Here is a 14,730-nt window from a genome sequence, read left to right as displayed (position 1 = left end):
CAAGATATTTATATAAGGCATCATTTTCGGCATTTAACTCTCAAATCAATCAATTTCGTCTTAAATTTCTTAATCAACATAATAATTTGATTCGTGTTGTTCAATTAAAGTTAATATTAAAAATTATGACGTGATTCCGTCGATCCAACGAAAACCGCTTCTTGCGTATTTTTTGCCTCTGGCTTGACTACTCTGCTTGCTTAACACAAGTGTGATTTAACCTTCACAGACCACTGCACTGGCTAATTTCGTCAAAACGCATCCCACGCACCCATGAGACAAACAAATCGCTGCTTTTGTCATCTGCGCTAGCTCATGTCCTCCGACCACCCACCCACATGACGTTAGTAACACATCACTCAAGTCGTTACCAAGCATTCCAATAGTAGGTGTGGAGAGTGAACGAGGTGTATCTTAGTGGAAAAAGACATTAATAGACCAATGGTCTCAAATTCGAACCCCAATACGTATTGATAGACCAATAGTCTCAACTATCGCTTGTATTAAAAAAGACAAACATTGAGATATTTATTTATGTGTATTTGGGAGATAAAAAATATCACTATCACAAAATAAAATGCACGAGTCAAGTCGAGACATTATTCCAAGCAAAGCTTTACGGGCTTGCTCTTATGAAGACTTCTGAAGCTAAAAATCCGTTGAAAATTTTACGCATATGGTTAATTATATTGCTTAACTAGTATTATAATCCACATTCTGACCAACAAAGCCACAGCCACATTGTCCCACTCGATTCAACAAAATGATCTCCAAATGGCCAAAGAGAGTAGAGACTAGCTAGGCATGCCATATCCAACATTAAAGTACACATTTAGTGATGCCCCAAACTCTGTTTACAGCGCCAATCAAGTTTGCACAGGTACATTCAAGTTAGGCACTTCACGTCAAATTAAAATATAGCTACCGAGAAACTTCCTTTCTACTAGACATACATTAAAGGAGACTGACTGCTTAAACTGGCATGGGGAGGTGGACCTAGATGTTTAGAAGACACTATTCTCTACTAATTTACATAATAACACAATGCCTCTGAGAAATTCCACTGGCTCCATTGATTTCCAAGATGAATTTGTCACCAAAAGTTATGGGCACCTTGGCTGATTTTGTTCACAATCCAGTATAGGAAATTCTGGCTTGGTAAAATAAGTAGGAACTCACTGTCGAGGTACTGGCTGTGTATTTGACTGATTACTTTGCCCATAGAATCCCATACCCAGCGGTCGATAATAACCTCCAGTAGCTGGCTGCAGCTGCTGTTGCTGCTGCTGCTGAGGCTGAGGCTGATGTTGCTGCTGTTGCTGCTGCTGCTGCTGTTGCGGCTGACCTGGCCTCGACAAACCCATTGAAATATGTGGAGGTATGGGGGGTGGAGGTGGCAGAGTATTTGATCCATATCCGTAAGGCATTACACCCACCATGAGACCAGCAGATTGGGCATATTGATTCGCTGGTGGAGTTGCAGGAGATGCTGATGGTGCTGGAGGTGGCGGGGGCGGTGGACCAAAAGTATTTTGCATCTGGTTAGTTTGGGACAAAGGCTGCATGGTTGCCGGTGGTGCATGTGGAACATTGGTCATTGTCTGCTGTTGTAGAGGAGTAAAATAGGCTGTATTGCCAACATCAAGATTGTTAAGTTCAGATGCAGACATTTGCTTCTCAAGCTTGGGCCGTTTTTCTGGAGGAAACATGGATAACCCTGAAGTAAATGCAGCTGACGTTAGGCTACCAGTCATTGAGGCAGCTTCTTCAGCAACAAGGGATGAAAGAACAGAGGTCAACATCTGGGCAGAAGATGTAGATGCAGCTAGCTTAGCAGCAACAGCAGCAGCTGCTGCCTTTTTGTTCTCTTCATCAGTAGTTTTGACAGAGGCAAAAGAAATCACAGGTTGGGTTGGAGGCTGAGGTGGGATGCCAGTTGGCTGCACTAATGATAAATTTGGTTCTAACACCCTTGTAGATTCAGTTGTCATGTTAGTGACATTGCTTTGGGGGTTAACAACCGGGGACAAAGTCAGTCTCCTTTTAATATTACCCAGTTTCTCAATCTGATGTCGAGCAACCTGCATGACAATAAATAATTCCTGTTAATCCAAGTAGCCAGTATATTATTATAGTTTTCACAATGCAAAATTTGAAAAAGTAGCATAAGCTCAACTACAAACAAAAGAATATGGCATTTACTGTATGTAGAATGAGGATGATATACATGCCATCTAGCCTGGCTCCTAAAGTGCAAAGCAGCAAATATGCAATTGGTGGAGGGTTGCCTACCTTTGTCAATTCCAATGAGTTACACTAATAATTCAAACTTGGATATCTTGCTTTGATACCTTGATGAAATTTATTGACTTATTACTGTTCCTAAAACTTAAGTTGTTAGAGGTACACATATATACTTGCATGTTCGCATGTTTGATGTGATGGGAAATGCCAAGGGAATTGCATTATAAGATATTATTTGGTATGCTCTGTCCTGAACTTATATCATACATAGACAGACGTCGTCTCTCATGGAAATTGTTATGGCTCTTAACAGATATTCAAACCTACAGTAGATTTATAGCTTGAAAAAAAGAAATGACTACGTCAGTGTAAAAACAAAAACGAAAGGTCCCTATAAAAGGTATAGCTGACAGTTATAACTTAAAAACTAGAAAATTTAACCAGGAGAGGACATATTACTGTGAACTGATGTTGGGGCATGAGAGTAATCAACTTATTATTGTTGCCTCGTCCGTCTCGTAGGAACTTTGGAACTTTCTACTTGCTATTTGGAGTTAAAACGGGAGCTACCTAATTCAGTGTCACTATTTCATGGAGAATTTGGAAGACAGGCAATGGCACTACTTGTTGCGACTGGAGAAAAAGGAATATTGGAACATTGATAGGGCTCCAGCAAACATTTCTGTCATTCTAGTATCATCCGTGAGGACTTTAGCATGAATCGTCCACTTTAATTTAATAATATTTTAAACTGCTAAAAGGAAAAGTAAGAAAGACGAAGAGGATCATATTTCTGATTGATTCAACTTAGTAATACGCACAGCCTACGGCTTCCATAAATTAAAAGTTCGAAGAAGAAAATTTCTTAGAAATCAACCCCAGAAATCATCCAAATGAGCTCAATCAAAGCAATTAAATTAGCTAAACCATCCCTACACATAAGGCTGTTTACAGCCAACATTACTGATCCCCTCAAGCTGGAGAGAGGATATCAACTACCCCCAGCTTACTGCAAATAAAATCACTAACAAGTCTACCATCTTCCACAAAAACTTTGACAGCTTGGGCCAAATGAGGTTAAGATTCTTCAGTTTTGTATTGTTTATAGCTAGCCAAAGAAACGAAGAAGAGGCTGTCCTTTCTGCCACTTTAGCCACCGCAGGTCCCTAAGTAAAGCTAGGCAAGAACCAAGACTAGATCTGAGCAAGACAAGAACCAATATGAGGTCCAGGCAAGAGCAGAAATGAAATGAGATCAAAGTCAGATGAGGTCCAAGCAAGATTGTGAGATCGAATACTATATCCAAATGAGACCAGATTGAGACAATATCCGAGCCAGAAGATTTAATGGAACCCATGACAGAGAAGTAAGAGAGACCTTATCCATATTTCTTTTTCCCCTTTTCTTATTTTGTGAGAAAGTAGGTACAGGTAGATGCTTCTTTAGCTCTAAGGATTATATTTATCGGATTCCATGCTGAAAGGTGAACTATGAAACGGGAACAAGATCTTATTTTTCATTGATTCAACTGAGGAATATAGATGGTCGTATATAGCCTCCATACAAATAGGGATAAAAGAGTCAATGAAAAATTGCTAGAAATCATCCAAATCAATCAACCGACTTACCTAAATTAGCTCAATCATCCCTGCAAACTAGGTTGTTTACAATCTACATCATCAACATAAACCTTCAGAACCTTCACATTCTTTTCTTGTCTACTTGGTCAGGATTGTCTAGAAAGGCCAAAAAGAAAAAAGGAAATCTTATATTGTAGTGAGGAAAGCATTGTCCATGGACAGGTCCAAATGTAAACTTAAGAAGATGCGAGATTAAAGATCATCTAAGATGCGAGCTTGCATCTCAAGTTTAGCTTATCCCATTCTTATATAATTCCATTCATTTCTCCCAATTGGTGTGTTATGGGACTGATTTCTGGAATTATATTCGTTAAAAACTGAATACAAGAGTATCTTAAGAGAGCCTATTTATACTAAGAGTACAGCAGCCTAGCATTCTTATTTCTTGCTTATTAAGAAAACCTAATCCTACTATACCTAATAAATTGTATTCCTACTAAGACTACTTAAAAAGTCCTAATCCTATTAGGCTACGATTCTAGCTAATTTGGGAATTTTAATAAATCCTAATCCTAATTCTCTAGCAGCCTTGTAGATGCCCCTGCATCAAACTCCCCAGGTTGGAAAAGACTTGTCCTTGAGCCTAAATCGTCATCATCGAAGATTCCACAAGAAGCTTGAAACTGAATTCTTCCTTTCCAAAACAAAGAGAACTTTCAAATATGGGACCATTCTTGAAATTTCGTGTTTATTCGCTTGCATCAAAACATTTACTAAAATCCCCCATTGATCAACTAGCTCATGGTCTAGAGGTACTTCTCTTCCCAATGTTGGAAGAGGTCCCACGTTCGAATCCCCCTCCCACATTGATAAATAAAAAACTAAAAAAAAACTAAAACATCAACTAAAATCCCTAAAACTTGAAATAGCAAATTCCAAATGAAGATTTAATTTAATTTATATGCTTATTCCTCACCCATTCTTCTAAAATTCTAGTAGTTAAAGAAAATCCATAATCCAAATCAAAAGATTACCCAACTTTGTCTACTACTAAAAGGCTTTAAAGACTACCAAGCAAAAACAAATAAACAGCTAGCCAATCTAAGGCCTACAGCAGCTTGCCAATCTAATAAAATGACATAAAATGAAGGATCCCTAAAAGATGCAAAAAGAGAAGCCTTAAGAGGCCCAAAAACCTGACTTTCCCAACAATTTTCTTCCACATACCCACTATAGTTCTCGAATATTCTTCTGTTTCTCAACAACCAGATTACCCAAAAGACAGCTAACACAATGAAATTCCACACAATTCTAGCCTTCCACCACCAAAATACCTACATTTCCCAAAGCATGTTTGAAGGGGACTCAAGAATTACCCAATTAACCCCTGCATCCCTGACTAAACGCCACCACAGCCTCAATGCATATGGATAACGTAAAAAGAAATGAGTTTCAGATTCTGCCTCTTTCTGGCACAAAATGCACCAATAGGGAGAAAGATAAACAGCGAACCTTCTTCTTTGTACCATATCGCATATCCAAAATTGGTTTAGCAGGTTGGATTACAGGAAGCGATTTCTAATCAGCCAGAAAATTTAAAAACGTCTTACAAGAGAAGACCCCTGATGAATCCAGTTTCCACGTCCTCCTACCTGGCCTATGTGCTGACAGCTGAACATTTTCCATAACTGAAAAGAATGCTGCAAGCTCCTCAATCTCCCCCTCATAAATTTCTTCAGAATCGAAAATTCCAATCCACTTGGCCACCCCAACCCTCTGTGAGCTCAGCCACCCTATAACTTGGAGCAGCAGTCAGTCTGAATAGACGAGGAAATCTTGAACACAAAGGAAATTCACCAGGCAACAATCTTCCAAATCACACTTTGTTCCCCCTCCCCACTACAAACTCAAAGCAAAGGTGGTGGGGTATATTTTATCATGGATAACGTTTACACGAAAGCAAAGAAATGGATGTAGTAAAGATTAGGAAGTTTATAATGCTAGGATGGTCAACAACCCAGGTAGTAAAATGGAGAAGCCATCTTAATTTTGTTATCTTCCTCGGTGCGGCCATTATGCCCCCTAAAAATTTGTGATAACTTCCATGACAAAACTAACAAATTTCATCAAGATCCAACTAATCACACTAATGATATCAGGAGGTTAAGTGTCGCATTTTGAAATTTAGGAACCAATATGAGACATGGGTTGGAGTTTAGGAGCATTAATGAATTTCTCCTATAAATTTATAACTATTGGTAAAAAAAATGATGATTAATCAGATCCACATTGATAAAAAAATTGTATATGACTTCACATCTATATAGTCCTGCACACATTTAAACACATATGTTAATTAGACCTAAAGTTCATACAAATTTATGATACTCTATTCTCTACGTATAAATGCATATATGACTCAAGATTCAGTTTCCCAGTGTCCTCTTCTTTAAAGTCAACTTCTTCCTACGAAAAAACCAACAATTTAATTCTTATTCCAACCACAAACATCATCTAATCTAGCCACCCATAATTTTTGGTTTTTAGTTCAAGACAGAAAGAAAAAGACATGTCTTAAATAACCAACCCGCTATGAACTGAATCAAGGCCCAGGGTTGATAATACCACAAGTTGTGCTAGCTACATAAGATTCTGAGGAACTGATGTTGAGCAACTAGCTGAGCTCAATGACATTCACTGATAAAACACTCGTAAATGCACTTACAAGAGCTCTGTAAATGAACACCATTTCCAAGACGCAAAGACTTGTGAATTTAAAAAGGGCAAGTAAAGACTAGTTCACTCTTACTTGCAACTGAGTGCGAACAAGTTCCAGCTCTGATTCCTGTAAAAGTTATATTAGAAAGCAACCATCAATATCTGAAATTTTAAACACAACCACAGAAGGGTGAACATAAGTGGAACAGTAATAAAAAATCTTACTTGGTCCTGAAGTGCTTCTTTAAGCTGCGAAACCAAGGCAGATCTTGTTGCCTCCACGTTTTCAAGCTGACCAACAGATTGATTAAGTACATCTTCCTGCTCTTTTAAATCATCCAACAATGTAGATCCCTGCTGAGTTCCTGATAACACAGTTTATAACAAGGAAAATCACTAAAAATCATGGTACTAAGACAACATACATGAGGACCTTCAACAAATTTCATCTAGAGTTTCTTAGTAGGAATCAAAAACTAAATTTCAAAAAAGGATTATAAAGGAGAAAAAAAAAAGTTAACAGCAACTCATCTAGGTGCATGAAGAACAAGAGATTATGAAGCTTACTGACTGCATCAAACAGTTCAACAGTATGCATTACTATTACATGCATGTACAAAAAAAATAGAGTAAATATCACCATATAAGTCGAAAGAGAGGATTTCATTGGCCTTAAGGACCCGTTCAGATGGAATATCAGGATTTCAAATCCATTGATCTATAAATCCATATTTCTATTAATTAAAGTGTAATGCTTTTGACTTTAGGATTTCAAATAAATTTAATTAACTTAGAAACTAAAACACATGACCCACAACCATGATTTGTGATTCATGGCCCATGACCTACAGTCTACAGATCATTACACGTGGGCCATGGCTTGCGAGCTATGACTTATGATATATAACTCATGATCCACAACTCGCAATGCAAGTTACAAGTTGCTACCCATGACCATTGAACAAATATTTGAAAATAGAGATTTGAATTTGAAATTGAAATGGCTTCATTTATCAAATAACCAACTTTTAGATATCACAATCATAATATCATAACAAAAAACTGTTCTAAAGTCACTCACTCACTTAAATCACAAAATTTAAGTGCAAAAAAGCATACACAAGCATAGGTGTAGATTCCAGGGCCTAGGAGAAGTATATTCCAAACTAATTACAAGGTTACTCTTACATACTAATACCTAGAAATGGATACTCACTATACTTGTTTTAGGAATTGTTTCTCAATTTGAAACTAACAATTCTGACTCCTAGAATTGAGCTCTAGACAGTAGGTAGATGACTACAATCAGGCCAACCTTAATAGTAATAACATGTCATGGAACAATTCAATTTTCCCCTATCAGTATATTAAAATTGCATAATTTGCATCTGAGTAGCAGAATAGACAGAGCCTCCTGGCATTACAATTCGTGGAACAAATAATAATTCACACAACAAATAATTTGGACAACGTTCTCAACAGTGAGCCAATAGTACATATAAACCCTAACTGATAGGATTAGTCTCAGGAAATAAAGAATGAAATAATGTGATAAAAAGAGATAGAAAGCTTTTCATGCCAATCTGAGAGTTTTTAAATCACTCGGTGGTACTTGAGAGATTCATTAGAGCTCTTTACGATTATGCATACAAGAAAAGTTGCATTCTTCCGGTAATTAAATTTGTGATCAAGTCTTCCTGTTTTCATGATAATGGTTTGTAAGGGCACTTATTTAGATCCTCTTATAAAAAAAAAAATGGGAAGAAAAAATCTAATTGCCAATAATTAGAAAAATGTACACAGCCAAAGAAAAATGCAGAATATGAATTCACATCATGACCTGACCTTAACCTGAAAAAATATATATAATATAAGTTATAACCATAGAAATTATTCATCTGTAATCTAAAGTCTCTCAGATACCTTTTTTTTTTATAAGAAATTAACCTTCCTTAATATAATTTTAAAAGAAAACATATCAAAAGACAAGAAATTAATATATACAGTATGATTCCCAAACAATATCCTCCTTCCAATCTGAAAATACTGCAAACGAACTGAATTTCCCAATATTGTGAAGAGACGGAAGGTCATAAGAATGCCCAAAAGCATATACATCCACAACAAAACAAACTCCTGACCCCTGAAGCTGTGAAAGATCCTCCTATTTCTTTCCAAAGGAAAGGCCCAAAACACAACCAACACTCGGCATCTCCCTAATACTTCACCTCTCTTTCCACCACCAAAAAGAACTTATGCCTTTCACAAAAGGAGTATAATATGATGCTAGAGCTACCCAACTCAGTGAAGTTTCCTTAAACAATCTTAACCACAAAGATAAAGAAATACGGCAGTGCCGAAACAAGTGATCAGAAAATGCATCAGATGGACAAGCAGTCCACCTAGACCGCGCCAACTATAGATGCAATACAAGCAAAACCACACTCAATACAAGCCTCAAACCAATCAGAATGAATTTCTCTTAACTGCAACATCCTTAAAAAGCTTCAAAAAAGACGCACACAAGTAACCAAGAAATCTAATTCATTCCAACTAAAAGTCAACTCCTTCCTATCTTAAAAAATTCTTCTGAACTAAAAGTGATATTATTGGCACGAGATAACAAACTTGAGACACCCATTAACTCCCTATCATTTGGGTTCCTCAGAAAGATTAAGTTCCAAGACAAGGCTCAAGAAGGAAAGTATGAATCCAAGGAGGATAGAACCAGATTATGATTCAAAGAAAATGTATAATCATTAAGGAACATATATACCCTAGTATCTTCCAGAGTAAGAATTCTTGCCCCATTCCCAACGAGAAGTTTCAACAGAGAAGAGAATAATCCCTGACAGACACAAATCCAAGGGCATTGGAAGGTGCCTCCTTCCACAGTACAAGAGTACCACCCATTAGAACGCAATAAAATATACTTCAGGTAATCAAATGACTTTTATAGCTTTATGAAAACTCAATAATTGAAGTCAGAAAAAACAAGACTTCAATTTTCAAACCATAATAAGAGTCTTACATTTTGTCAACTAGTTCCATGACAATCATTCTCTCCAAAGTTACATGTAAATAACATTAATTAATGTAACCAAAGGTTCTAGGTCTTACCATGAGTCAAGGTATTTTCAACATCTTCATCAATTTTACCCACATGATGTACAGCGGCACTACACTTGTTCAAAGCAGATTCTTCACTAAGATGTTCTTCAAGAACAGGTTGAAATGCGGTAAGTATTTTTTCTGGCAGACCTCCAACAGCCAGTTTCTGAGGTTTAGAAGAATAATAACGCAAGTTCAAGCTCAATAATTAGGAATACAATTATGAAAATTGAGAATAAACCAGCTATATCTACTACCCCAGGGGCTTACAATTCTAACTGAGTGTGCATCCCTCTTCACTATCTTGATAGGATTTGAACTCTTTCCATTGCTTACAGGTAGAGCAGGAGGATTCTTTCCCATCATTTCATCTTTAAGACTCTGCCCTCGAGACCCAAAAACCTTCCTTTCTTCCCAAATGTCAACCTGAACAAAGAAATGCAAACAAATAAATACAATATCCAAAAGAAAAAAGTTCGTTATGGATTACGTAATGAGACCAGATTGCTAGGCACACATTATTAAAAGGAATCATAACGAAGAGCAGACACTAAACTGGTTCACTCTATTCCACTACATGGAATAAAAGGTGCTAGTCTTCCAGGACAGTGGGAGCAAACTAAGAATTTTATTCATGGATAGAAGGTGCTAACTCAGCAACATAGCAAGTGAAATCAGCTGGGGCAACAAAAAAGGACTTAGTATCAGACCCCGCTACAATCAAAAGGCAAAGAATACAGAATCTTTCAGTTGTTCAGGCCCAGTACTGAAGACTTAATACTGAAGTTTCAGGTCAGCTAACATGATAACTTAATCTCACAGGTTATTTACTACTACTGTTGTGTTAACAATGAATTAAGAGAACATTCATAGATGCTCACCAGTCTTGTGGCAACTTTCTTTCCATGTCCATCACCATTTTCATAAACATGCTTCAGAGCTGCAGGAAGGAACTTCCAGAATTCATTCACAAATTCACTGCCCTTTCGCCTACTGTTTTGCAATATGTCATTAGCCAAATATAGAAAAGACACACGCTGGTCTTTTTGGGAAGAATTGAAACATTTATCCCATGTTTCAACAATCTGTTTTGCTTTCTTTCGGTGAGAAATACACCAACGAGACAGAGCTGTTTGAATGTTTAAAGAAAAGCAATAATATAAACATTAATGTTGGAGCTAAGTGATCAGTTACAAATACATACATCTACAAATTATGATGAAATATTAACAGCTATAGGTATTATCAGTATATCAAGAAATCAATATATTGTTGAATATGTTTACCAAAAGTATTAACAAAGAAAGAACACTAAAGGTTTTCTAGAACATTTTCTAGAACATCCAGTATGAAAAGCACTATAGGTTTGCAACTCTGGATAAAGAAAGAAAGGAGCCATTAGGAGTGGATCAAGATTTTAGCTTAGTGAAGTCATGATGGAAAAGAAATTTTTTAATAAATAACTGCATGACGGATAAGAACCCAAAAATAAAAAATAAAAAGCTCATTATGACAAATTGAGATCTTAAAAATGACCGATTAGCAGATATTCACATCGCCAATGCATCAATCTTAAATTCATAACGGATATTATGTTGTCAAAACCAGAAACATGACTTTTGTTAAGGGAAGGGAAGGGTGAGGGGCGTACACATGCACACATACTATCCTTCATAAGAAACAAATTTTATAGCTACTCAAGGAAATGCAAACAAAGTGGACAAGATATCCACCAAAGATCACATATCACAGTGCAGTCAATCAAACTTAATAAAATGCTACATTATATAACACCAAGACAAGTTTTTATCCCAAAAAAATCAATCACAGAAGTTATTTACATTATAATAAAATTATACAGGAACAAATATGAACATAATAGAAAACAGAGAAAGCATAAATACAGTTGAAGCGTCACCAACAAATACAATGTTACCACAGCCAAAAACAACATCATAAAGGAAAGGTAGAAACTTCAACATTACAATTTTCTACATAAATCTAAAATTAGGGAAAAGTGTAAAATTGATATTCAATTAGAGTCAGCAAGATGCTAGTAATAAAAAATATACATGTTTCAGTAAGTCACCTTTTACCAGAAATTTTTATAAGTACGTTAACGATCAGGTATGTAATACAATCACAGAGAAACAAATACAACCCCTCAATTGTTGACATGTATTAGACCTCGTAAACTTGATAATCACACACCATAAATCAGATAAAGCATGCAGTAAATAGGGGATTTCTTATGAAGGATACATTCAATGCTTTGCTGTGAACTGTTGAGTTTTGTGAGCTTGTCAGCTAATATCTGTCCGTCAAAAGCTTCGTTGTTACTCATCTTGCTAGTTACTCAATTTTTAACATCCCCTGCCGCAAAAAGTGTATTATTATGTTAAAAATATAAAATAAATGCCAAAAATGTATGTATAATCACTAAGTTTTTTACTTTATTTCACCTAATCAAGAAACCTACTACAACCAACAGAATAAACAATTATTTACACTATATAAGCTCTGTCCCAACCATTTTCAAACCGTTACATAAATCATGGTACTCAATTCCGTCCTCTCTTGCTAAATATTTACATGCAAACACAGTGACATAAAAATATACATAATTATTCAAAAATAATTAAAAATAAAAATAAAACCCCTTTCCTAAACTAAAATTTGATAATCAACTAGATAGTGCACTCCATGGCCTTCATCACTCATAACCCACCAATTTCATAGCACTGTACTGTACCTCCATTTCATTAATCAATTCATCCCTTACTCTTTACCTATTAGTATTGTATAGTAGCACATACTTCGCAACTTTATTCAGCAATTCACGACAAAAAGAATTCCTTGCCACCAGCTAGACACGAAAACGAAATTCTAGGGTTTACACAGAAACGACGTCGTCAGGCACAGTTCCGCTCGAGACGAACCCAAAACAGCGTTGAAGACACGAATCAAAGAGAAGAACGGAAATGAAGAAGGAGAAGAGATAGCAAGGAGATGTTTCGTAGATTTTTCGGAGACTTACCGGAGCAGCGAAAGGACCCCCCTTTTATTATTCTTGCAACTTGCAAGGCCCAAGTGCTCTGCCCCTCCTTCCTCTCTGGGCTGAAACGACGCCGGCCTATACGATATAGAAATACTCTTGCCAACCTACAACTAGCCCTAAGAAAAGTGAAAGTAAAATAAAAATAGTTTTTTTTCTTATAAAATAAATAAGTAATTTTTAGAGTTATTTATACTGACACGCCATTAAGTTTTCAGATGTTTCACAAACTCCCCTGAGGTTTCAAATATTATATGAACACGCTTGAGGTTTCAAATTATTTTCACAAAACCCCTTTTCGTTAATTTTTCATCCAAAAATTAATGACTTTATATGTAAAATATTTCTCCAAATAACAAAGTTAGCCTTTGAGATTAGATTGCACATACATTTATTGAGGTTGATTTTGTCATTTGCACACAAAAAAATTAAATTGAAATCATCAAGTTGTGATGAACAATCAACAAAAAAGGGTTTTGTGAAAACAATTTGAAACCTCAGGGGGTATTCTTGTAATTTTTGAAACCTCATGAGTTTTGTTAAAAAAGCCGGAAACATCTTATGAGGTATAGACAAAATATAGACACCCATTTTATAAAAGGAGATTCACTATTATACCCAATATAGGGGCCTCAAATTATAAAATACCCTATATAAAATGAATTTTAGAAATACACTTAAAACTCATTTACAACATAACAAAGAGGCTTTTTACTTCTTTTGTAACTTATAACAAAAAAAGAGGCTTTTAACTTTTTATAAATTATAAAACTACCATCAATTTCTTAAAACAAGCCCAACCCCAAAACCTTATTAAAAAAAATCCAAAATACTCAATAGGGTATCAAAGTAATTTAATAATCAAACTTAAATTCAATAGGGTCAGCTGTCATTTTTTGGGTTTTTTTTGGGTTTATTTATTAATGATGTAGGGTTTATCTATATTATTAGTGCTAGGAATGGGTTTATCACAAATTTAATGATGTAGGGTTTATCTATATTATTAGTGCTAGGAATGAGTTTATCACTAAATATCTCTGTTATAAATGTCACTTTTTACAAATATATATATATATATATATATATTTAAATGTCAAAAACCCACTTCAATAAGCTTAAATGCCCCCTCAAAATTAAAATCCAATTGCGAATCAAAATGACCACAATATAATACAATCCAAGAGTTATTGAATTAAAACATCATCTATATTAATAAGACAGCAACATAAACAAATTGGCTGAGTGAATATGCTCCCCACTCTGCACCCAAATTTGAATCACCCTCTCCATAGTTTAGGGTAGAATATCACTTGTATCAAAAGCAAAAAAAAAATAAAAAAAATAAACACAAACAAAGACTAATGTTCCAATTCTACTTTTTCTTAATTATGACTGCAAACACAACTATAGAAGCTCAAAGATTGTTCTCTAAAAAAAACAAAGATTGACCATGACAAAATCAAATTAATTATCTTCCTACCAACACTGCATCTAGCCTTAAGCTAGTGCAAAACCTGTGACAATTTTGGGGAGAACATTATTTCCAGTAATCTAACTAGATAATAGTGAACAAATATGTTAATTGAACAATCATGCCAAAAAACAATTGGGCAGATTGCAGCAAACTCCTTCAAATGCAAGGTAGAACAAAATTAAGGGAATATGAGAAGTTTTAGAGAGAGTCTTTTTAGAGAAGGATTTTATTGAGTAATTAGGCAAAAAGAGGTTATGGGGAATTTGATATAAGTATATGGCTCAGAGTGGCTTCTTATTCAAAATGCTCGAAGAGACTTATTCACTAACCCAGAAGAAAAAACAAAGAAGAGAGGTGCCAGGACCCCCCTAAGGGACCTACGAGGAGTCCTAAGCATGCCCAACACCCAAGGAGTATTGGGCCCACAAAATTAAGCTACTTTAATCCCATGTTTGGAAGCAACATGAGGCTTTGACTTCTTCAGAAAATTCGGCAAAGTAACCTTTGTAAATGGCACAACTCCCAAATTCTCCACATGTAAGAAAGTC

General features: G+C 35.8%; 1 protein-coding gene across 3 annotated transcripts; it reads right to left on the bottom strand.

The window, feature by feature from the left end:
• LOC18769698 (regulation of nuclear pre-mRNA domain-containing protein 1B) lies at nucleotides 678–12,826 on the bottom strand. Of its 3 annotated transcripts, none has more exons than XM_020568205.1 (8): nucleotides 12,691–12,826; nucleotides 11,916–12,026; nucleotides 10,535–10,782; nucleotides 9,924–10,079; nucleotides 9,663–9,819; nucleotides 6,768–6,907; nucleotides 6,634–6,669; nucleotides 678–2,081 (listed from the first exon to the last, which is right to left on the bottom strand). In XM_020568205.1, the coding sequence occupies exons 2-8, from the start codon at nucleotides 11,995–11,997 to the stop codon at nucleotides 1,176–1,178; spliced, it is 1,725 nt and encodes a 574-aa protein (XP_020423794.1). In that variant the 5' UTR covers nucleotides 11,998–12,026; nucleotides 12,691–12,826; the 3' UTR covers nucleotides 678–1,175. The 3 variants fall into 3 exon arrangements, with proteins under 3 accessions (XP_020423794.1, XP_007203936.2, XP_020423795.1); XM_007203874.2 differs by lacking the exon at nucleotides 12,691–12,826 and adding an exon at nucleotides 12,443–12,681; XM_020568206.1 differs by lacking the exon at nucleotides 12,691–12,826 and adding an exon at nucleotides 12,470–12,681.

The sequence above is a fragment of the Prunus persica genome, chromosome G7, assembly GCF_000346465.2.
Source record: "Prunus persica cultivar Lovell chromosome G7, Prunus_persica_NCBIv2, whole genome shotgun sequence".
Lineage (NCBI taxonomy): Eukaryota > Viridiplantae > Streptophyta > Magnoliopsida > Rosales > Rosaceae > Prunus > Prunus persica.
This window is presented reverse-complemented; position numbering and strand designations above follow the sequence as displayed.